Source organism: Lygodium microphyllum, chromosome 10 (assembly GCF_053477565.2).
Source record: "Lygodium microphyllum isolate KBCC chromosome 10, Lygodium_microphyllum_v1.1.10, whole genome shotgun sequence".
Lineage (NCBI taxonomy): Eukaryota > Viridiplantae > Streptophyta > Polypodiopsida > Schizaeales > Lygodiaceae > Lygodium > Lygodium microphyllum.
The window spans coordinates 51,053,142-51,079,467 of record NC_141144.1 but is presented as its reverse complement, the minus strand read 5'-3'; the positions used below and the strand labels follow the sequence as shown (position 1 = coordinate 51,079,467).

General features: G+C 36.8%; 1 protein-coding gene across 11 annotated transcripts in view; it reads left to right on the top strand.

Moving 5' to 3' along the window:
• Positions 1–26,326, top strand: part of LOC148029991 (MADS-box transcription factor 17-like) — a 68,939-nt gene that overhangs the window by 27,233 nt on the left and 15,380 nt on the right. For 6 of the 11 annotated variants that reach the window (XR_015692117.1, XM_087686263.1, XM_087686262.1 and 3 more), the window contains exon 2: positions 3,147–3,222. The exons of 3 other annotated variants lie outside the window; for them this stretch is intronic. Coding sequence is in view for 7 of the 8 variants with exons in the window: in XM_087686263.1 (XP_087542389.1) it covers positions 3,147–3,222 (76 nt within the window). In the remaining variant the exon portion in view is untranslated. Of the gene's footprint in view, positions 1–3,146; positions 3,262–26,326 lie in introns of all 11 variants that reach the window. 2 more of the 11 variants (XM_087686264.1, XM_087686259.1) reach the window with 1 other exon arrangement.

Sequence of the window (26,326 nt, the reverse complement as noted above, 5' to 3'; positions counted from 1 at the left end):
GATTGAGATTGCTTGTGCGTGTTCGTGCGCGGCTGCGGGACTTTGATCGTTGGTTGCTGACACGCAGCTGCCACGCAGCTTATTTCTGCGTATTTTTCCAAATTTTTAATTCACACACCCGCAAACCCTTTTAAAATTTAAAAAAAAACAAACAACACAAAAACATTGAAATATATAAACAAATCATTAAAAAACACTTAAAATTTTAAAAAATTTCCAGAAAAATCTAAGAAACTTTCCTACTATTTCTGCAACCTATGGTCATATTTTTCTACACCTGTAAATTTCAAAAAAAATATTTCTGTCCATTTTAAAATTCCAAAATCTTTCAAAATACCCAAAAAAATTTAAAAATTTCATTAAAAATGCTTAAAATTTTCAAATTAATTTTTGAAAAATTCCTAATACTTTCCTTAACATTTTTATTTATCTTTGATATATTTTTCTAAGCTGTCATAATATTTTATTTTCCACCTAAATCTCTTAAAAATACAAAAACAATAATAAAATCACTCTTTTTCATTCCACACACCAACTAAACATTTAGCAAAAAATCCAGATATTTTTAGATTGAGGAGAGCGCATTCTTTGCATTTCCATACACCCACTACCAGGTATTTTCTCTTTTATTTGTTATTTTTTTCAGCTATCCCAAAATCCACGGTTAATATAAAAATACAAAACAATCAACAGAAGAAAAAAAAAATAAACAAAAACAAAATAAATATCCAAATAATTAAAATAAATGAAACCTCAACATCACCATGGCATGCGCATTCGCGCTAAACACACCATTTTTTTTAAATAAAAATAAACGCACAGTTTACTTCGCACGCGCTAAGTGCGCTAAAGAGGCACTTTAATTTTTAATTAAAATGAACCAACCGTCAAAAGAGTACGAGCTGGCAAAAAAGCGCTCCACATCACCTTAATTTGTAATCAATGAACTTGCATTTACAGACTGGGTATCGAAGTCTGGGATTCGAATTAAAGCACTGTTTTCACCTAATAATTGGTAATTTAATTCTTAAGAAGGAAACACCGTTTTCTTGTTAAGATTTATCACTTAATAAAAATTCACCCATTCTTAATAATTTATTAAAATAAACCCTTCATTAAATTAATTCTGTCTCACTGCACTTAATTTCTCTTTTTAACGAACCCGTTTCGTGGGATGGGTATGCGCCATCATTGGAGTTATTTCCATGGTCCAACACTGATTTATCAACGATGTGGTCTTGATATGTGTCGGATGTGGTGATGTTTTGGTTCCGCTTCTTTGTTACGGTTAAGGGTACGGTGTGTAGTTTTTTCTTTTATTGCCTGATACGGGGTTTTGGGTGTTTGTCTGATGCATAGCATGAAGCTTTCGGTCGCATATGTCTAGAGGTCATGTCGAATTTTTTCTAGGTTGTGGTTTGCTTGGGGTTAGTTGGTCGAGTCACGTTTTATTGTTTTGGTTGTTCTCTTATCCTTGGTTTTTTATCTGTTGCTTTGCAGGCATTCTCCTTGATTGTCTGTGTTTGTGGTGTGTGTGTAACCATTTGAATGACGCATTCTCATGCTCCTCCTATCCAGTATGTCCCACTAGTCAGTAGGGATTACTCTTTTCTACTCACTTTTGAGCCTCTCACGAAGGCGGGACTTGCTGCTTTTGTGGCTACTTCCTTTCCATTGCTTCCAGAGGATCCGTCGTTATGTGATGAGTTTCTGGCCTCCTACAGCAAGAAGTCAGGACTAGTCCAGGGAATTTCTATGACTTTGACACCTCGAGGTATAGGGAAGGCTCTGTCTTTTCCCTTCAAAGGTGAACCCTAAGCGTATCACGAAGTGCTCATTGTCATATATATATATATATATATATATATATATGGAAACGACTTGTGTGGTGACTCTAGTTATTTTTGGAAAAAAAATGATTCTATTAAATATGGGACTTGAAATCACCACCAAAGGCATGCAAAATATGATCATTGAATAGTGTGTATACTAGCAGTGATGACAAGATATTTATCTATCCTTAGGTCAGATCATCAACTTATTTCACTATCATGAATGGAAGCATAGCAAATAGAGTTGAAAGAGGGATTATTTATTATTACAAGAACCATTGAGATTGTATGAAGTTTCATATCAAATCATAAGGATAATTCATTGATGCATTAATAATTACCTTGACCTTTGTGTGTGTGTGGACATGGACATGTATGCATGTATGTATATGTGTGTGCGTGTATGTGTGTATGTATGTATGTATGTATGTGTGCATACATATATAATATCTTGACTCAACATTTGTATACATATAATTTGGCTCGAGTAGTGCCATTTAAAGTGCTTGAGAAAATCATGCAATCTATGACAATAGAAAGAGGCATAATAAAGTTTTCCAATATCTTAATGTATCGCTACACGTGTTTATTGATTTGATATCCCAATGGAAGGAGAGAGGTTGGCAAAAATGGACCAAAAGGTTGCAATTGATGAAATATTAACTTTAATGAGAGTAAACATTTTATAGTTCAATCTGCATTCTTTCCAATTTGGGGTTGCGGTTAGTGCTAAGACCTAAACAAGCTCAAGATGTTTTCAAAATTGTACCATGTGAATAAATTATGGACAGTAATCATAAAGTGTGAAATAATCATATTATTCTTATACTAAAGTAATCATAAAGTAGAAGCATATTTGGATATTGAACTAACCAAAAGTTGGAAGGTCTTTGTTTAAAGTATCATTGCTATTTCAAGAACTTATTTCTTGTGTACTTATTCGTCTTATCAATTGTCTTTGAAGTTTGATACCTAAGAGTTTATAACATCCAAAAACAAAACAAATCTTGCATTTGATGAAAACTTACAGATGTAAAATGGACCCCAAATTTTAGACCCAAGGTTATATATAAGCTTTTTAGAAATTATAGTATTGGTTATGAATTTGAGGATTGTAACATTGTCTTGATTTTTTGTTGTGCACAGTCTTGAGGTAATTATTGTGGATTTAGCCTAGTTATCAAATAAACACACGAGTTTTGTGTATATACATTGATGTAAGAACATACAAGGATGATGTCTATGAAACAACATGTCATTGTATGCATGCAACTAGCTTAAGAGCTCTCTAAGTTTGCGTCGTTTGGATTTCAGTGTACGGAAGATTCTTGCCAGGTACCAGAAATACACCGAATGTGCAAGAAATGGAGCACAAGCTCAAAGTATAGAGGTAATTGATGTTGAGATCCATAATTATTTCATTTGTCAGGTATGACAACTATACACAGAGAGAGAGAGAGAGAGAGAGAGAGAGAGAGAGAGAGAGAGAGAGAGAGAGAGAGAGAGAGAGAGAGAGAGAGAGAGAGAGAGAGAGAGAGAGAGAGAGAGAGAGAGAGAGAGAGAGAGAGGTGGCCATTATATTACTGAGAAGACTCGTATATTCAAGCGCCTCAAGGCACTATGGGAAGGATGGATGATAGAAGCCATGGAAGAGGAGTATAGCACCGCTGAAAATCATTGGTAGCATGAGGTCTTCCAAATGTGGCACCATATGAGGCTCCTAATGAGCTGATAACATATCTCCAATCGTGTGTTGTAGTTTTGAGTATGTGCTAATTGGGCGAAGCCTCCAACTTCACCACGGCATGACGTATGAGCTGGCCTTGATGATGAAGATTGTATTCTCATACAACAAGTAGTGGCTTTGGCTAATTAGCGGCTGAGGATAGATTTTGGCATGGCCCCCACCACCGCGAAAGGGTTCACCCGGTCACTCGGTGGAAATCAATTAGAATATAAAAGGCCCCTAAAAGGGGATTTGATCTGATCGCCCGCTGCACACGACGGGCTTTGAACTCCCACCTTCACGGGAGCACTCGGGAGCTCTATCACTCTGGGCGCACGTACGTTTGTTGATAGTATGAGTTTTTAAATTTATTAAATCCTTTAATGGTGAAAAAAGAGGCACACCGCCTAAAACCGGCGCCTCCGGTCATACCGATGGAAAAGTATGGGCCCTGGCGGGGCCCATACTGATATTTATCCTCAGCCCTAATTTGCTGCCAGGAGATACGCCCCATGCCAGGCAGTACTACACAAAGTAAACGACAACCCCCATGAGATACGCCCCATGCCAGGCAGTACTACACAAAGTCAACGACAAGTATTTCTTTCACAATAGGGATTGCCTTGCATAACCATCGGTACTTTTACGACAAAAGCATAATAGTTGAAGTCTCTAGGCATTATAGTTGGAAGCACTTGTAGACTCCTCCTTGTTACATCTGGCCTAACCAACTACCAATCTGCTAGGCTACCATTCAGTGTAGCAAATTCTCCTTGGCTACTAACTATACAAGAAGCATGGCTAAAAAGTCTTCTAGAAAACATTCATGATGCTATGCTTTACCATTTTTTATGTGACATGGCCCAATCCATGTCATCTTGTATCAAGGTGTATCTACCAATATGTGCTGTGTAAGCAAACTTAAGCTCAGTAGCTTTTGGGTGAGTACTAAGGCCAACTAGAGCCACGCTCTTGGATCCTAGTCTAACTCATCCAAATGCCTATCCTAGTAGATGCAAAGGCACCACTCCTAGATGTCTAACTAAGCTATTTGTTGATCTAGATGCCATGTGTTTCCTTGGAGGCATATGAATCTAATTTAGAGAAGGCAAAAGCTTGTCACCATTTGTCTAGAGCTAACTCTCAATCCTCCTTTACCTTTGACCATACCTACAACTTGCACTCGAATGCCCATAAGTGAGAATTGTGTTGCCCACCCATGCCCCTGCACAAGCTCTCGATGAGGAGGGGCTAGCCAATCTTGGGGAATCCTTGTATCAATTTCCCACCTATCAAAGAGTAGCTCTAGATATGTGTCCTTGTAAATGTCTCTCCCACCAATCAACTAGATGTGATCGTGTTGCCCAAACTACATCATGTCTCAATCTCAAACCAATGGGTTCTAGAAGATAGGGTGCTTGTTCATCTCTTCCTCACAAACCAGGTCCTTTTACTCTAGAACCTTTTACAAACTCTACAAAATTTTTAGAGGTTGCAAAGAAAGCATGATTTGGGTAATATGATTAGTGTCATAGAGAATATTCACCTCACAGACAATCTCTAATCCCTACTTTGAACAAAGTCAAATGGTCTTTTATGGGCTTATTAGTGTCAATCACAATAAATTTAGAACTAAAATTACATAGCCCCTCTGGATAGGAGTCCCATGTCTCTAGGTCGTTGATGGGTGTGGGGCAATGCGGCTCCTCCAATTTATGCCATGTTATGGCTACACTTGTGTCCATGAGTAAATGGTATGGATCCCAATATTGTGTCTCCTTATATGCTCATCGTTTACAATGAGTCATGGTCTGCATTTGCTTCTGGCCTTCCCTCTCTATAATGGTCCCTAATCTTGTCTAAATCATCCAGAGATGTTTATATAGCTCTTTGCATTCACCATTGTACCATTTGTTTGGAGCCATGGTGCCCATGATCAGGTGGATCTGCTAGTGTGCGTGGAAAGCTTTGGAGAGTGGCTATTTGGAGGATAGACGTGAGTTGGGAGGTGAGTCCAATATACATGTGGTGGCTATATATATATCTATTCACTCGTGTTTGAAATGGAAATTGGTGGGCAGGGTATGGGTAGTGGCTAGAATACATGAATGTGGTGAGGAGGATAGGGTGAGGGATATGTAGGTAATGATTTGCTCTAATCAAACAAGGAAGATTGTAAAGGTTTTGTCCAGTTCCATCATCTCGATAGAGCCTAGTACATAGTACACTGTGCTAGAGCTGGTCAGCTAGAAGCAAGTCAATACTCTGGATTTAAGCCATTTTTTCATCTTGTTGTAAATAACGAGATGGTGTGGTGACCCTACCTCTAGTGGGTACTAATATTATTGCCTCTAGTATCAATAGATATCCCACATGTGCTTGCCTCCTCTATATCCATCACATATAGTCTCCCTGGATCTTCAAAATCATGTGTCACACTATTTGCTTTGTATCCTATCATTAATCACCCACTAAGAGAGTCTCTTATTATCTAGAATAGTGTATGATTACATTTGATAAGTTTATGAAAGAGGACTCTCTTCCTCCATCCCCTTCTCCCTCTTGCTATGCTGAGGAGAGATTAAAAGATGATTGAGCATACCTCTTGTACTTGGAGTTGAAGTATATTGTTGATGAAGAACCCTTTGACAAGAATGGCTTCAATTTAGCCTCAAATAGACCAAGATTCTCCATTATAAGCTTGCTCCATGTTAGATTTAACTCCATGTAGCATACTCTTCTTCTTCAAGCTCCATAGATGCTCCATTGAGCCAAGATTGGTTGAATGTAGCCAAGATCACCTTCCATTTCGATGAAATGCCTTATAAAATGGTAATAAATAATCTAAGAATGATTGAAGACTCCAAAATTGAAGAAAAGTCCAATTACTTCAAGAACATTGGAAGCCTATGTTGTCCATCCCTTCCAATGAGCAAGAAGATTCCAAATCCCTTCAATGTAGCTTCAATAATAGCCAATGTTTGAAGGCATGGTTATAAAGATGCTCCAAGAGTGATAAAAGATCAAAACCCCCTTGAAATGAGTGAAGAAATCTAAAATTTTCCAATGTTGTCCAAAACATTAGCACTTATTGCCTTTTTAATAGTAAACCCTAGTATCATCATGGCTAAGGTATTTACACGGTTCATTTTGGTAAAGGTAAGTGAACTAATGTGGTTAATTTACTTCATTACAATAACACTAAAGAGCATCAGACAAGAGGAAGTAGAGATCCAAGAGGGCACAATCACCATCATAAAGGAGGAAATATCCAAAGAAATTGACATTAAAACTTGAGGCCATCCAACAAGGATAAGTAGAGGTAGTGGAGAAGAACATAAAAAAGGAGGTGGAAAAAGATGATCAAAAGGAGATACACATTGTGAATGCCACATTAGAAGAAGGGAGGATGAGATAGGCAAGGAAACTAGACATACATGTAAATGACATACTTGAGAAATAAGCCACATTGCCTAAGGAGGATGGTAAGACATTGAGCTTACACCTCGGATACAAAGAGGAAGAAGCATTCCCCTTTTCAAAAGCAGAGAGTTGGAAAGGACCCACAAAAGCACACACTCATCTTGAGGTTTCAAGATGAAATGGAGAGGATGGCCTTCATGAGGAAGAAAGTTGTACAACCCCTTGACAATGACCTTACCAAGATGCAGGTGGAACGTAGGCATGCACACATGCCCAAAATAATCAAAGCTAAGGAGGACAAGAAGGCAACATATATAAATGACCGAGTCATCATTGATGGCAAAGATATTGAATAGGGACACATGGCCTATGAGACAAAGACCTAAGGAGGATGGAGGAGGTGATGAAGGATCATGAGTTGATTTTAATGACAAACACACTAGTGTCCCAAGAGAGGACTATCTAGAGCACAAGGATATGTATGAGAGTCTATATATAAGAGCTGTGTGAGACATCAAGGTACCACTTGAGGATCAAAAATTTGTAATGCAATGAGTCACTATTGAAGGTATTTCCTACCTACTTCCATTTCATTTTTGAGCCCATTTCACTCAGTTCATGCATATCATGGAATGGATACCAAATTTCTTTCAATCTATGCACTGCATGCTATTTTATTTGGCTAGTATTGATCTAGCATGTCATTTTCCAAGAGGAAAAGTGGATGCTAGGTGAGTTGGTAGGACAATAGTGAGGTGACCCTCCCTACTAACGAGGACCCTGAAGGGGAGCACAAACCGATTTGAGAGGGAAATTTGCAAACCCCTCAAGTCACAAATCCCATGCATTTTTCAATTAAGGTGCATGTATTGACATAAAGAGTGATGTACTTTGGCCTATAACATGATATACTTGGCAAATGACTCCATGATGTATGCATGGATAAGATATATGGCAGCATGATATGTGGAAAAATGTCCCGAGGGGTCCACTAGGGTTTACCATATGGTACCACGTGAGTGTAAGGGAGGAGGATTATTTAAGGGAAGGAAGGTACATTTTATAAGGTAATGTTCCATAAATAGGGGGTAGATAAGGGGTATTTTCATATATTTATTGCACGCAGGTGACGTCTCCTTATTACTACTAGTGAATCCCCTATGAAAAATGTATGATAGCATGAAACACTTGGCAAATATGGGTAGAGATATGAAGGGCAACATGTATACTTATTGATGCATTGAAGTACTTTAGTTCAGCATTGAAGACTTTGGCTGCAAACATGGATCCATTGTTGGATCACTTTCCTATAGTTACAGTTGGATTAGTCAACTTGTTTTGCTCTTTGGAGAGATTATTCTCAGTACTTGCAAGCGTATTCAGTTCTTTTACCGCCGGCCTATAATGGTGGGGCATGCATAAAATTGATGTTACATATAAAAAATTGATTGAAACAGAGTACTTATAGGGTGCAAGGAATGGCAGATAGCCACTAAAAATTGCTAACAAAAATTTATGTACCATACCATTTTCAACATTTAATAGCTCATTGGTAGGGAGACATCCTTAGCTTTGAAGAAAGCCAAAAAGTTCATCATTTGGATTATTGAAGCTCAAGATATTTGAGTCTTACTGCTGCTATATACTTAGAATAAATCATCACCTATGACCAAAAACAACAAAAAGGATCTCATTATGGATAGTATCAATGACGATCTAAGGGATTGCCAGTAGGAAAGAACGTATAAAGCTTTCCAATAATCTATTCACCATGTAAACCATGATAATGAGGAGGCAGAAATGAGTTCAACTCATGCTGTAGTCAACGATCAAGCGAATGGGGCTTACACAACTCATTTATCTACCGATTCTAATAGATTCCAACAACTATCCAATGATATAAGGCATATGGAGTTGGGCACGAACAAACTTGTGGCTCTCTTAAGAGAGAGAATATTACCTAGAGTAGTCTCAAGTGTTCCAAGCCCTCCCATTATTGAGGAGCAGCCAAAGACCACAACGCCTAAGGTTGTGGGGCACTATGAGGTTGGAAAGCCATCTAGAGCTCAACCCTCTCAATTTCAGCCTTGTTATCAACCAAAGGCCTACACAAGCTCTCATAGTCAAGACCCACAAGAGAGGATCTATGTTAACTCTAAGCATGATGAAGACACACATGATTCTTTCTACAAGTCTTTTTATGTTGAGCCGTCTACTTTCCCTAAACCTATTCATAAAGAGAAGTTTGAAGAACAAAGATCATATCATGGTCAAGCAAGTGGAGGTAATACTTCTCATAGGCAACACCATTATAATGGTCATGGTCATGCCAACTCAGCCCCAAATTCTCATGAGCAGCAGTAGCATGCCAACAATAATCATGCTTGTAATCAGTCTTCTAAGCAAAGTCTCCATTCTAATCAGTTTTGGTCTTATCAAATTAGTGGGCAGCAACCACAACTAAATGCCACAACAAATATTCAATCTCCCGGAAAACAGAGCTTATGAGAGCAATAATTAGATTTCTCTAATGTTCCTATCACTTTATCTTCATTATGTACCATCTTGGTGAGTCTTATTGCCTTGGAGATGGGCCTACATTGATGTGATACTTGAAAATAATTGGCTGCAGAGTATTGGCAGATCTACCATGGATTTGGAAAGGTTGCAAATGGAATTTCAATGACATGGACAAGAAGTTATTCTTCAAGGGATTGAGAAGAAGAAGTTGGAGGTGATCAGCCCTAAGAAGGTTAAGAGGGAAATCAATGCTAAGCCATGTATGTTCACTCTTCTCTTGTCTAAGATTGATGAGGATCAACTCTCTTTAAATAAGCCCTCTACACCTTCCAAGGACATGGATAATTGCCTTTGCAAATTATTCGAAGATTATGATGATCTATTTCAGCCTCCCCTTTCTCTTCCTCCCAAATGTGAAGTGCATCATCAACAACAAATTCGTCAAAGAAAATACCCTTTTTTTCAAGTACATAATAGTGGCTCCCCTTTGAGTTAGAGACCAGAGACCCTATTTCTACCACTTAACATGTACCATCTAGGTTTCACATTTTGGGAATGTTATCGCATTGAATTGCTCTCAAAAATCAAGTATATCAATAAGCCTCCATATCCTCTCTCAAAGATGGAGAGAGAAGAAGTTGAGCATGAAGTAAAGGAATTACTTGAGATGGATCTCATACAACCAAGTCAATCTCCATTTGCTTCTCCCATTCTCTTGGTGAAGAAGAAGGATGGATCATTTCGCATGTGCATAGATTATCGTGATTTGAATAACACAATCAAGAATAGGTATCCAATACCAAGAATTGATGATCTCTTGGATTAGTTGAAGGATGCCAAGGTCTTTTCAAAGATTGATTTGCGATCGAGATACCACAAGATACACATGAAGGAGGGAGATGAATATAAAATAACTTTTAGGATTGAAAGGGGATTATATCATTTTATGGTTATTCCCTTTGGTCTTTCCAATGCTCCAGTCACATTTTAAGCATTCATGAATAAAATACTTCAGCCACTCTTATTTAAGAGAGGTTTGGTCTTCCTTAATGATATATTGATATATAGTGAGAGCAAAGAAGAGCATTTACATTATGTTAAGGAGATATTTGATACTGGAGAAAGCACAAATTGTTTGCCAAAGTATCTAAATGCACATTCACGACCAAAGAAGTAGAGTATTTGGAGCATATTATTGGGAAAAATGGTATGTATCAAGGTTGATCCAAAGAATGTCCAATGTGTTAAGGATTGGTCTACACCGACAAATACCACATCATTGAGGGGTTTTTTGGGCTTATCCTCTTTCTACCAAAGGTTTATAAAGAATTGTATGCATGTGGTTGCTCCATTGACCAATAGGTTAAAGAAAGAAGCTTTCTTTTGGAATGAAATAGCCAACAAAAGCTTCAATGAATTGAAGCAACTCCTCATTTTAGCAACTATATTGGTCTATTAGCCCCAACTTCTCTAAGGCCTTTACTATCTATGCGGATGCTAGTGGAAAAGGATTGGGGGTTGTATTAGGCCAAGAACATGGTGTCATAGCCTATGAAAGCAAGAAATTTGATGAAAAAAAAAGGCAAATGCATGTATATGAGCAAGAGATGCTGGCTATATTACATGCATTGAAAAAGTGGCATTATTATCTTTATGAGAGTCACTTTAAGGTGAAAAGTGATCATAGGTTGTTGAAATAGTTTCTTTCTCAGCCCAACTTATCTCCTAAACAAAGAAGATTGTTGGCAACCCTTTAATCTTATGGTTTTGAGATTGCATATATGGTAGGAAAAGACAATATAGTGGCAGACGTGCTCTCTAGGATATGGGCTTGCAATGTATCTATCATATTTACTATACACTAGGATTGGATAAATGGCATAGAAGAAGAATATTTGATGGAGGAGCATAGTGCTACAATAATGCAAAAATTATAGCAAGGGAAAAATGAAGAGTACCCGAACTTCAAATGTCATAATGGACTTTTATGGTGGAAAGGGAAGGTCTACTTGATCCCCCAAAGTAATTTCAAGCTGAAAGTCCTTCAAGAAATGCATTATTCACCCTTGGTTGGTCATTTTGGTCTCTTTAAGACCTTTGACAAAGTTCATAAGAGTTTTTATTGGAAGGGCTTATGGTGGGTGTGAAGGAGTATATCTCTAATTGTTTGAAATGCCAACTAAATAAAGATGCTTCTTTATTGCCAGTCAGCCTCCTTCAAGCCTTGCCAATTCCACAAGAAAAGTGGATTAATATCTCTATGGATTTCATTACGGGTGTCTCTACCACAATGCATGGTTGGAATAGTATCTTTGTTGTTGTTGACAAACTTACCAAATCAGCCCATTTTATTCCAACGAAGATGTAGTTTTCAACCAAGCAAGTAGTCAGCCAATTCATGGAAGGAGTATTCAAGCTAGATGGAATGGCTTTGAGGATTGTGTGGGATAGAGATACTAGATTCATGGGAAATTTTTGGAAGAATTTGTTTACTTCTATGGACACTACTCTCACTCCAAGTACCACTTAGCAACCTTAAACGGATGGCTAAACTAAGAGGGTTAATCGTTGAATAGAAGTCTACTTGAGACACTTTTGTCATAACACTCAATCCTCTTGGGATAATTGGTTGCATCTTGTTGAATTTTGTTACAAAAATACATATCATATGAGTATTGGGATGGCTCCATTGAGGCAATGTATGGATACAAGGTTCAAATTCCTTCAGCCATGTTTCATGAAGAGGTAAATCCACTAGCAAAGGATGAGCTAGATAGAATGGAGATGCTTATGAAGCAATGTAAAGAGAATATAAGGAAGGCACCAGTTGTCATAAAATCCTATGCCAATGATAGGAAAATGCACATGATGGAATTCGATGTTGGAGATTGGGTATTTTTGAAAGTTCCCAAGCCTTATTATGTTTCCCTCAAAGGAGCTCCAATTACCTTTTACTACACGCATACATAATGTCTTTCATGTATCACAATTAAAGAAATATGTTGGGCCAAATATACAAGTTGTTAAAGAGCTTCCACCACTTGATGAAGAAGGGCTTATTGTCTATGAACATGAGAAAATCATTGGAAAGCATGAGAAGGTTCTTAGAAACCTAACAATTACTAAATTTCTGATCAAATGGAAGGGGCTACCTATAGAAGAGTCCACTTGGCAACCGTCTTCATATTTGGATGCTTTCCCATGGCTCTTGCAAGAAGAATTATGATAGTTTGTGCAGGTACAACTTGTTGTATAAAAATACTATCATGAATTAAGTTCCCTTAACGACATCAGAAAGTGGTTTTGATGGTATGGCATGATGCCTTGGGTTGTGTATTTCATTTTTATACCTCAAACACTTAATTTGGAAACTCAAGTCAAAAGTTACGGCAATTTTGCAAATTCAGTCCTATTTGGGCAGCAAGAAGTCATTTCACTGTTTCAGTTTCATTATGCTATTTCTTCATGGAAAGTGCTTCCAAATGCTTATGTTTATGGATCTTCATTGATATGATTTGCTTCATTAATGAATTGTCTATCACCACATTCTCTTCAGTTGTGAGGACATAACTATCTTTGGAAAGGGATCATTTGTAATGAAGCAAATTAGCTACTTTAGTTCACTTACCTTTATTTTTAAAAACCATGTAGATACTTTAGCATGATGGTACTAGGGTTTAGTATAAAAAGACAAGAAATGCTAATATAGGGATCTTTTTGACACCTACACTAATTTTGGAAGATCTCTTCTCCATCACCATCTTGGGGTGATACCAAGCTTCGCTTTTTATATCTTGATTTTAGCTTCCATGGCTATCTGCTTGTGCTATGGTACAATGGAAGTTGTCTATAGCATGGCCATGATTGAAGCATTTCATGTTATTTTCTATTATTTTCTTAGTTCAGTTCATTACTTTTCTTGTTGATTTTCATAGTAGAATAGGCCTTGTTTACAGTTACAATCTCCTCTTTTAGTTTACTACACTTTAGTTAGTATGATTGCCTTCTCATTCCTTCATTCTTTAGCTTCGCTTTCAAGTTTTGTGATTTTTTCTTGTAGAACTCGTTGCATTTGATTAATGCTATTGTCCATGGTTTTTGTGACATTGCTTATGAGCACTTCCAATGCTCTCTCTAGTGTGTCTAGTTTGGGGTCCAAGTTCACCATTTGTTTATGATGTTGTTGATCTTTGTTTAAGGTTTGGGTAGTAGTTGGCTACATGAATGGCAGGATATGATGACCTTGGTTCCCCATGCTAACAGGTAGAGGTTGCAAACCAAGGGCCAAGGTGGATAGAGGGTGATAGAGGTTACATGCAATTAGGGCACATGGCAAAGAGAAGGGCGAAGAGAAGGTAGAAAGACTAGATCAAGGGCAAGATGAAGATGGCAGATAAGGCAAGCCCACAACTCCTGTATCCTGGCTGCCATAGCAAATACACATATCTGCTGTGCCCTTCAGGTATCTCATGATACCCTTTATGGCATCCCAATGCTTTTTGCCATGTGTAGCCATATAGCATGCCACAACACCAACTGCAAAGGAAATATTTGGATGAATGGCTATCATGGCATACATCAAATTGCCCATGGCTTATGCATAAGGGATCTTGGCCATCTCAGCCCTCTGCTCATTCATCTGCGGACAATTGGCCTTTGAAACCTTCACATAAGAAGGTAATGGACAGCCAATAGGCTTTACGTCTTACATGCAAAAATGCTCAAGGACTTTATGAATGTACTTCTGCTGTGAGAGGTAGAGTGCGACAAGTGGACACGGTGGGGTAGATGTGGGACATGTGGATAGGGTGGGTGGGGTAGGGGCAAGGGGAAGAGGTGGGGTAGACAAGTGTAGAGCATAGGGCGGGGGCGAGAGAGAGGTGCCATGTAGGGCATTGGACAAGGTGGGGTGCACGGGTATAGGGGGTGTGGATGAGGATAGGTGGGGTGCAAGGTGGGTAGGGTGGCACATGGGGTGCAAAGGGGGTGAGGGAGAGGTGGGATGCAATGTAGGGTTTTTTAGAGAGAGAGAGAGAGAGAGAGAGAGAGAGAGAGAGAGAGAGAGAGAGAGAGAGAGAGAGAGAGAGAGAGAGAGAGAGAGAGAGAGAGAGAGAGAGAGAGAGAGAGAGAGGTGGACATGGTGGTTAGCCAAATTTCTAAAATACTAAAATAATATAAAAATCAATTTTCAAGGTATATGAGCATCAAAGCAATTTGAATCATTAAGCCATCAAATCTCGATAAGAATTGATATATAGAAGATTGGTTACAAACAAAGAAGATACTGTTGAGAGTCTCACAAATTGAAAGAGTCTAGGATTGGATGGCTTCTCAAATGAATTCCACAAATTATTTAAGGAATTTCTAATTGAACCTCTTCTCTAAGTATGGGAAGAATCCATCAAATACAAAGCCCCTCTAATAGGCTTGAACCAAGGTGTGATTAAATTAATTCACAAAAGAGATAATAAGGACAATTTATCAAGTACTCAAATAATATACAAATCAAGTTTCAAGGTATATGAGTATCAAACTAATTTGAATCATTGAGCCAACAAATCTTGGTAACAATTGATATATAAAAGATTGGTTACAAAAAATGAAGATACTATTGAGAGTTGTATGAATGGAAAGAGTGTAGGGTTGGATGACTTCTCAAATGAATTCCACAAAGAGTTTAAGGAATTTGTAATCCAACCCCTTCTTCAAGTATGGAAAGAATTCATCAAATATGGAGCCCCTCCAGTAGGTTGAACCAAGGTATGATTAAAACTAATTTACAAAAGAGACATTAAGGAAAATTTATCAAACTTTAGACCTATAATCTACCTATCATGTGCTTATAAAATCTTTGCTAAAATGTTAGTTAGAAGAATTAGCCTCGATCTAGATAGTTGGCTTAGGAAAGAAAAGAAGGGATTCATAAATTCAATTCTATCATTGGATTGTGTGGGAAAGGTTTTAATTTGCACACAATAAAAGAAGGACTTAATGTCCTTTGAAATATTCTTTGATAAATCCTACTTCTTTAGAATATGGGATTAGGTAAGAAATTTGTTAAATATGTGACTACCCTTTTTGGCAATGCCAACACCAAAGTTGGAGTGAATGGAGAATTATGAACCTCTTTTCCTTTGTTTATATCCATAAGGCAAGCATATCCTTAGCTCTTCTACTCTTTTAAATTGCTGATGATGCCCTTGGTTGGCTCACAGAGAATGAAATTAAGCAAGGAAGACTATGAGGGATTAAACTTCCAAATCATTTTGACATTTATCTTAATAAGATTAGAGATGACACTAAAAGTACAATAAACAAAGACCCCACATCAATCAAATATTGTTGGCAATGCATTGAAATGTTTTGCTTGGTCTCAGCCTTAATAGTTAATTTACCAAAACCCTTATTAAATCTCCTCCATAGTAGAATGTTATCAACAAATTGAGCAAGGTAAGGTGTCTAGGCTACTAGGAATTCCAATGGGATTAAGAGGTACAATGAAACAAATGTGGGAATTGGTTCTAGACCTACAACTCACTTTTGTGGGTAGGATTATTGTCTTTATCATCCCTTTGACCATTTATTTACTTTTAGGTTGGAGACTTGCAAATACTAAATCCCTAAAGAGTTTGGCTAGAAACTTATTACCGCCGAGACACATACTAAAATCCTTAAATTTTCCAAACTAGCTTAGGAGGATTGCACTTGACCTAAAGAGGAAGGTGGTTTGGGTTTACCCAACCTTCTTAACATGGCTAAAACGCTAGTTGACAAATACATAGTATGGGCCTTCCAGCATGAGAAAGAAGATTAAGCCATTCTTACTTTAAACAATCGCACTAATTTCCCACTTCATGACTTCCCTAGATGGAAAGACCATGATGGAAGAATAATAGCTTTCAACTAGATCAAAGCCATAATCAAAAGATGCTCAAAACTAATGAAGATTCTATGAAAGGCATGGATGCCTTTTAAGGTCTTCATAGTCATTTCTCGAGTCCAGAATTTTACACTACTCTAGTGCACATCTATGGAAGGATGTGTGGGATCTTGAAAGAGGTGATTGGCAAGATTGGAACCAACTAAGGCCATTGTTGGACCTCACAATGTATGATCTCCAACTAATTTAATAGAGATTGAATTTCTGGGGCCAAACTCATTGGAAAACCATTCAACTAGACAAGCAGATTTAATCCACAAGGCTTTTGTTGGTTGAATGATAAACCTCTTCTCCTTCTGCTCGATATGAAGCAATGTCATACAACCCAAGGTCTATTTTCTAATGTGGCTAATCCTCTTAAAAGTGATTTAGACAATTAGTAGTGCCTTGAAACCTGGTATTGGTAATGGTTTGTGCCCAAGGGTAGAGGTGGAAACAATTCCTCTCTCTTTTTGAATTACAAATCTAACACTAACATTGTAAGTTTGCTTCAAGTCATTATACTTCCCTTCGATTCAACAAGTATATCATGGAGAGAAATATTTCTAGGGGACATTTATGGAATACCACCACTAGTCTAGAATTGGATTAGGAGCTTATACTGGTGGAATGTGTGGATTTGTAGGTACAAAGCCATATTCAAATAGGTTTTGATTGATTCAATTCATAATTTTAACCTAGAGCTTTTGTTGCAAGTCATGTTGGTGGAGCCTAAAATCAAATAGGACCTAAGGAAATGGCTTAGGAAGAGAAAGGAAAAGGGAAAGAAAAAGAGAGCTTAGAACTCCAAAATTTTAGAACTCATGAAAAAAAGAGATTGCAAAAAGAGCTTAGACAGGCTTTATTCAAGAGTTTGCATGCACGCACGCACACACACACACACACACACACACACACACACACACACACACACACACACACACACAAATTTTGAATTTGGAATCTCTATGCCAAAGATATCATCATTAGATAAAAAGAAATGAAAGATCTACATTCAAGAGTTTGCATGCACGTGCGCGCACGCGCACGCACACACACACACACACACACACACACACACACACACACACACACACACACACACCAATTTTGAATTTGGAATCTCTATGCCAAAGATATCATCATTAGATAAAAAGAAATGAAAGATCTACATTTTTGAATCTCTATGCCAAAGATCTCATCATTAGATAAAAAGAAATGAAAGATCTACATGAAAGATTGATTTATAGTACTGAATTAAGCAAACTATAGATTAGATCTACTTAGGTATACAAATTGACTTGGGTTAGTTTGATTGGCAAAAGGTCTATTGATGTACTCTTTTACCTTTACTTTCTGATACAAGATAATGTTCTCCTAAAAAAAGAAAAACCAAAAGAAGAAATCATATTGCCAAGATACCATGCATACATCAAAACCATGATTCACCTCAAAGAGAGGAGATTGAAATGAAGGGAGCCTTAAATCAATACTTTTGCCAAACTAAATCCTAAATATGGAATTTGGATCTTTATATAAATCCACTTGCGCAATCCAGAGAAAGAATAAACAATGTTGCAAGAGTACAATCAGTTGGCCTTGTGTCCAAAACATCCTCCAAAATAAGAAATGGCATCAAATATTCATGGTATAATGTCATCATAGATGGAAGTCATTAACCGTTTGAAGGATATGGCCCTACCATTTGTTACATGGAAAGCATTGGATTGTGTGCTTTTGAAAATATAAAAAGAGCCATTCCATATGAATGATAACTTTTCTCCCAATAGGTTGCTTATCCTTGAGTTAAACATTAGTACTACTTGATCATGTGGAAAATAGTGTTCCTTGGATATGGTCAGTTTTTTGTTTCTATTACAAGGTAGAACCTATATGATCTTTCTTCTTCCAACTTCTATAGATTTGCAAACTAGAAAGGTAGAAAATCTTCAACTAGTAACTAGGCTTCTATTACATGTTGGGTATCAAAATTTTAAGGGGGTTTTCCCAATCCGAGTTTGGGAGCCCAAAAGTGTCAATTTTCTTGAAACTATCCCCTTTCCATGGTGACTTTGGACGGAATCACACAAAATAGGGAATTGCATTCCTTTTTTGAAACTTTTGCGAAATAGAAAAAGTTATGAAACAAGCAAGATAGTCTAATCCTCGTTACCTACAATAGGAATTCATCAACTTCTTTTAGCTTCCCCCTCTCAATACTACCAAATACATGTTACCCATTGAACCAATGATCCTTGTTGTCCTTAACGAGGGTGCTTCATAACTTCATCTTTTGAAAGTTTTGTGCCCTTTCCATGTCCCTTTTCAAACTGATGGTGAGAAAACTCTCTAAGTAGAGTAATAGCTCCTAGACCAAAACCAAGCTGAAATAGAGTTAAGCATGTAGCCACCTTATATGAAGCTTGCAAATTGCTGACAATTTGATAGCCCAATCCTTCTAATGTGTCCCCACCAACTTGGTAAGAATGTTGTATAAAGTTTTGCTACTAGACTTTTGCTAGTCAATTCGTCTTGGGATAATAGGGACAAATCATTTTATGGACTATCATGGAGAAATTAAATCTCTAGATGACTTTGCTAACAAAGTGAGTGCCATGTTTACTAACCATCTTCATTGGACAAAGAACCTAGGCAAGGACACCCCTAAGAAAGTAGGCCATAACAAAGTTAGCAATTAAAGTTCAAGGCTCTACTCACATGGTACACTAATTTGTTGTAGTTCAAAATACAACTTTTGGTTTGAGATGCAACAAGTTTGTTGGGCACTACAAAGTTCAATCCCATTTATGAAAAGTCTACAAAGGGATGATCAAATGAAGAGGTATTCAATGAAAGGCACTATGTTGACCATGCCACTGACAAGCATTAGAATGTTGCATCATCTTGAAAACATCGCCCTATGTAGTTAAACTCCAAAGACCAACTTTTTTAATCTTCCACATTGTGAGTTAAGTAGAAAAATGATCTAGAGATACCCTATATACTTCTTTCATGACATATGTCTTTTTCTGGATAAGACAATTCTTTGTAAATTTTTGTCCATATTGTGGCAATATAAAAACTCCATGATGACCTCAAATTGCTAGTTGCTATGAGCTAGGCATTTATGTCATGCCCTAGCATTATACCAATGCCAATTGGTAATGAATCAAGGGTAACCTAAAATGATACATGCATAAACTTTACATGACAAAAGTTAGTCGATTAGTTCTACCATCATCCATTAGCATTTCAATTGTTATAACACAACCAGATCTTATATGCAAACTAATTAGTAGTGACACCAATGTGGAGTAATTTTGTGGTAAACCCAATCTCGATGTACTTGCCTTGACTTGTTTCAAATTGCTCGTTATGAAAACAAAGAGTATCTATGACTTATATCTAGCAAGTAGCATTACATGATAAGTTAGCCTAAGAATGCAAGCACCCAAGGTTTACCATTCCTTGGGTGGGATGGCATAACCTAGAGGTTGGGGTGGCATCTAGTAAAATGGACATTCCCATGATTTTCCATTTCATTTAATCTAATAAATATATACACCATTTTGTCCTAATGACCCTATATTCCCTTTTAGCTACTTAATTCAAAAATAGGGAGGCTGTTCAACTAATCAAACTCCATTTTGTAGGAAGGTACCATCCTAATATCCAACTATCCACTTTCCTTTAAAGATATAGTTTTATTAACACAAGGATAGACATATACTACATTGACTTATTCCTGGTCTAATATTGTTGATCATTATGATAATATTTCAATCATTTTGAAAGAATCGATAATGATAATGGAATTATCTTAAACTTATATTTCCAAAAATCAAATTGAAGATAAATATTTATGAGAACCCAGCACTAAATATTTATTTTTTTGCATTTCTATTGTCCTTGCATCCCATAAGTAGGGCAACAATAGCACCCTTAGTTTATATACATCCTCATGCAGACCCTCTATTGATGACTTCTTTCAACATCCAACATCCTATTCTTCCAATAACAACATGAGAATGATCAATTCCATGCATGTCCATCCATCATGGAATACTTGTTACAATATTTATTTTTTAGTAAGACCAAATGAATGCACCATCTCATAGAGGCTATTTTCAATTATCCTTACAACATCTATTCTACAAGTAGTTCCATGTGAAAATGTTTATGGTTTATGTAAGCAATAGAATACAAATCAATTTATTGTTGGTATAGCTTTTTCTTACTCCCATTGGATTTGGTAGTGGTGTGGATTTTGTACGACAATTTGCTTAAATTTCTCTCACATCCATTCTAAGTACCACACTATATTTTCTTCAAAACATTAACCTAGGGTAGTAATACTTTCGAGTGTAGCATGTTTCATAAGCTAAAAGATAACATATTTGATTTTTAAGACCTATTAGTATATATGGACTCTTATACATAATGATTGGTTTAATTCTAAGAGAGAAAGATGTAAAGAGAACCTTGAATAATAAGGCATTTTCTACATTATGGGGTCTACAAATGACCTCAAACATGTATGTATACATGCATACTTTATATTGGAATTTGGTTAATAGTGATACCTTTAAGGAGGCCTTGAGGATGTTGAGAGAATGAAATTTCGAGCAAGGGATTTAGTTGAATAGTAGAGGATTCATTGGTGATAGGAAATTATCTATTACCTTTTGAAAATAAAGGGAAGCCTTCTTATTTATAGTGGAAGAGGAGAGAGAACATGAATCCAAGCTAGTTGGATGCTAGTTTGACCCTAGAAGCATTAAATTCCTAGCTTACAAAAATATCATTCCTTATAGAGAAAGAGAATGAGCCTAAGAGGGGAAAATAGTATCATTTGGGTTGAAATGAACAGGAAAAGCCCCATTTTCTAAGTTTGAGAGAATATCAAAATTTTCAAATATCATTTTTGTTATATTTTTATAGGGAGAATAGAATTGGCTTGAAACGAAGAGGAAAAATCCCATATTCTAAGTTTGAGAATAGCTTAGATTTTTCAAATATCATTTCTATGTATCTTTTACATACATAAGGGTGCCATATAAAGGGGTTATTTACAAATTAAATAAAAAAATATGTTTTATTCAAATGAAATTCACAAATAAGTATATTTATAAATAGACATTGAATATACGTTGTTCAACAAGCGGCGATTGAGAACAAGCCTCACTCACTACTCAATAACGAGACGTCAAGGAGTGCCGCTTAGGATAATTGACTTTGTGATAAACAACGCAAACACAAAAAAATTTAAGGATTTAGAAACACCACACAAGATATATGCTAAACCAAGTGATCAACAATGCATCTAATTGTAGCCTCAAATACGTCTACAATCAGGCTTAAAGTAGAGCATCAATAACATCCAAACTTGAAATCTTGAGTTCGAAAACAAATTGTCTTTTCACATCTCTTAAATATTTGATACACCATGCATCAACTCTTTAGCATCCAAAAACTTTTGCAAGATTTGATGAGCTTCTTCACAAAAAAAACCATGCTCATGTATGGGACCCTCCTCTCACATGATAATAAGGTGCATACAAAGGGGGAAGGCCTGCCCCTTGCACTCACTCTCACCTTCTTTATTTATGTTTTTTCAATTCTCATGTTGAATGTGCTCTTTGAAAAGCATAAAGCTTTTCCAACGTTCTTGCTTTCACATTAAAGCTAAAAAAATTTAATGTTTTGGAAAAAATCAAAAGCCTTAAGGTCTTTAAAATGATTGAATAGCCTTAAGGTCTATTAGCTTTTTCCTTTTACAACACCACTCTTCTCGCATTTTGCAACATGTTTCCATGTTTGCATTCGATTCTTATCCATCTTGTTCACAAAGAAGTGATGTTTGGAACCTGCATGGTAGAACAAAACCAAATAATGCAATCCATATTGTTCGTCTATGATATTACTTATTTGAATGCAATCTTTGTGTCCTCCCTTGCATAGTGAATTGCAAGCGTTCTTGTGTAGTTGCAGAAAGAGCCAAGTCCATAAGCTCCGATTTCAAAGACTTGAGTTTTCATACTCATTTCCTCAGATGTTTTGTGTATCAATTTTAGTCTCGACACTGAAAAAATTGTGACATAATGACCTGTCAAATAACCATAATTGCAACTTGCAGCTTGTTCTTGCTCACTTAACCAAAGCAATCGGCTCCTCTCTAGTTAAGCTTTAGTGCACATAGGGAAGAAGTGTTCCTCTCTCCTATATTGATCTCGACTAGAATACGTGCAGGTTCTCCTCTTTTCTCATTGATCCTCTCTTCTCTCACCACTGGCGATTGCACTCCATTTTATATTGTGGACTTGCCTGTTAGGCAACTTCTTGTTGTGGAGATGTTGGCATAATTCTCTTTTGGTTCAACATCCTTCTACCTTTAGCCTACAAACTTTGATGATTCCTCTACTGCGATGATGTCAAATTTTTTCTTAAGCAAACACTCCACTCCATTCCACTCTTCCAATAGATTTCTCATAAGATCGACATTTGTAATCACAAGCACTCAATTTTTCTTGAAACTCAATCTATAGTTTTTAGATTTGTCTTTAGCTCATGAATCTTGCCTTCTACTATCAATAGTAATCTGGGGTTTGACCCATTCTCATGGAATTGGTGGATACACTTCCACAACAACTTGAATCGAAAATAATTCAATGAGACATTTTCTATCTTTGCATGAGATCCTGTGGAAACCTTAGAATATGCCTTGTACAAGTTCTTTCCACTTAGAACAAGTAAAGCTAAGTTCACACTAACTAGTGAAGTCTCCTAGCATTCCCTTATTTCTAGGTAGAATCACAAACATCAAAGTAGAAATACCATAGATCAACTTGATAATGAATCTTTAGCGATTCCCAAAACCTTGTCTCCAAATCTTTGCATTATTGGATACTTCATAATTGATAATACGACCAGAATTACTAGTCCTGAGTTGCTGAGTAGATGTGTTTTTAACATATTCCCTTGAAGCAAGATCTCTAAATTTGCCAAGAAGGACATTATAGCCTTGATTATTTATTGCAAAGATTTGAGACTCAATAACTCCCCTTGTAGGTGCAAGCATAGTTGTCAGGTACAAAAAGTACTGTACGGTACGGTACAATAAAATACGGTACTAAATGGTACCTTAAGATTTTATACGGTACGGTACGATATTAGTACGAAAAAAAAAACTTCATTATTTTGAACTATAGATAATGGAACAGATGTTTAAAGTCTAAAAAGCAATGATATTGGAGTGTACCAGATGAATACTTGAGGGTAACACGCCAAAACCTCTATGGCATATGCTGCATGCGCAACATGAGCTACAACTTACAAGTACATACATAGGAGTGGATACATCATACATGAATGATCATACAAATAAGAGGCATGTATGCTTGAGAGAGAGAGAGAGAGAGAGAGAGAGAGAGAGAGAGAGAGAGAGAGAGAGAGAGAGAGAGAGAGAGATGGTGATTAGCAATGTGTACTTATTCTTTGGGTTGGGTGGTGCAAAATGAGCTGTGAACAAAGGTAAAATCAATAGGATTAAGCTACTTGATGATTCTCAAATGGTGTTGAATTTATTTATTGATGATACTAACATATTGTGAAAAATGATGGGACATCAATTAGAAACGTTTGGAACTGCTTGAATACCTTATGTATGACCTTTGGCTCTAGGATAAATCATAACAAAACATGTATGAGGAGTCTAATCAAGCTTCCACCCCCTTTCTTGGTTGATTGAACAAGGCTACAAAATCATCACCACCACCATAATAACAACAGTCAACAACCCAAACCACCACCAACAACAACAACCATGCAAAAAAACAAAATAAAAAGTGCTTGTTTTTTTGTACCAATTCGTATGGTACAGTATGGTACGAACCGTATAGTACGAACCAGTTCGTATTACGTACGAGTGCAACTATGGATGCAAGCAATCAAGATTCTGCAAACCAAATAAAAATGACATCCCGCAACAAATAGTAATAAATTTCAAGTCCACAATGAGCTCCTTCTCATAGTACCAAAGCACTTTGATGTTTTCAAATCTCTCCATTTAACCCAATATTTTATTTCCTTCATATCACGTGTATTGCTCTTTTGGTAACAATCTTCTTTTATCCTCCTACTTTCGGTTTCATGCAATGTGACCTAGTATAATTGTTCAATTTGTACACCATGCTCAACCATTCATGATTTGAGAAGAAATGCAACATCAAATCCATTCTATGCAATCAAAGAAGCGATGTTCCACACAAAAATATGGATGCACATGTAGATAGGCTAGACACATTTGTTTCAGTGCATCCATATGACGCACGGGCACATGTGACACATTTAATTAACTCTCTCTCCATTTCTCTCAAGAACTAACTAAACTGCAATAGATGACACTTTTGGATCACAATCACTTTTTGAACTCTCATCCTCACTATCATCTTCCTCATCTGAACTATCACTCTCTTTCTTAGCTTCTTCTTCTTCATTGTTATCCTCATTCACTAGTTCCTTTCTCGAAGACATTTTGATTTTCTAAAAGAGTACAATTAATGGCACTTTTCCCTTTATCCTCTTTAGTCAACCTAGGAACTTGAGATGTAGAACCATTTTTTATTTCTATCCCAAAATTGTTTTATTTGTTTCGCAAGTTTTGAGGTAAAGCATACATATCCCCTCTTGCTCTAGGCGGATAAGGATAATTTGTGCTCACATGACTTATCTCTCCACAAGAATAACAAGTCACCATTGGTCTACAATAATATCCTCTCCCACTTCATCCTCTTCCATTTCCAATGTTTTCCTAACTAGTTTGTTCTATAGGTTCTCCACTTCCTCTTCCCTAGGTTTTTCCTCTCAAAGCTCTTAATCTCATATTTTGCATTTGACCTGACAATTGATCCTCAACCTTTGGTCGTAATTGAGCAATTTTTTCTTGTTAAAATCTGAAAATTTCAAACCAATTAGAACCTTCATCTAACAACTAGAGTTTTAGAATTTGGAGTTTCAGGGTTGTGTCACTTATTCGTTGAATAATACATCCAAGCTCCAATTCTTCGAGGAATCACTGAGGATCCTCTTCTTTTTTTCCATAAAATTCAAGAAAAGAATTGGCATCGGAGAACAATCTCAAACAAAAATACAGCTTACTAATCACACACAAAGTCAACATTTTCGACACTCCTCAGTGCTGCAGACAACAAAATAGAGATGCTAAGTAAGCATTGATTAAGAACAATCCTCACTCATTACCTGATAACAAGACATTAGGAGTGCTGATTAGGATAATTTACTTTGTTGATGAACAACACAAACACAAAAAATTTTAAAGTTTTATAAACATCACACAAGCTACACACTATATCAAATGATCAACAATGCCCCTTGTAGCCTCAAATGCATCTAAAATCAAGCTTAAAGTAGAGCATCAACAACATCCAAACTTGAAAGCTTGAGCTCGAAACAAATAATCTTTTCATACCTCTTAAATATTTGATACACAATGGGTCAACTCTGTAGCGCCCAAAAACTTCTGCAAGATTCGATGAAGTTTTTCACAAAAAAACCCATGCTCATGTATGGGACCTTGCTCTCACATGACATTAAGTTGCGTACAAAAGGGGAAGGCCCCTAGCACTCACTCAAACCTTGTTTATATAGGTTTTCTCAATTGTCACATTGAATGTGCTCTTTGAAAAGCATAAAAGCTTTTCCTATGTTCTTGCTTTCACCTTAAAGCTAAAAACTTTTAACGATTTGGAAAAATCCAAAAGCCTTAAGGGCTTTAAATCGATTGAATAGCCTTCAAGGCTATTAGCTTTTCACTTTTTACGACACCACCCTTCTCGCATTTTGCAACATGTTGCCATGTTTGCATTTGGTTCGTTACTCGTAATCCAT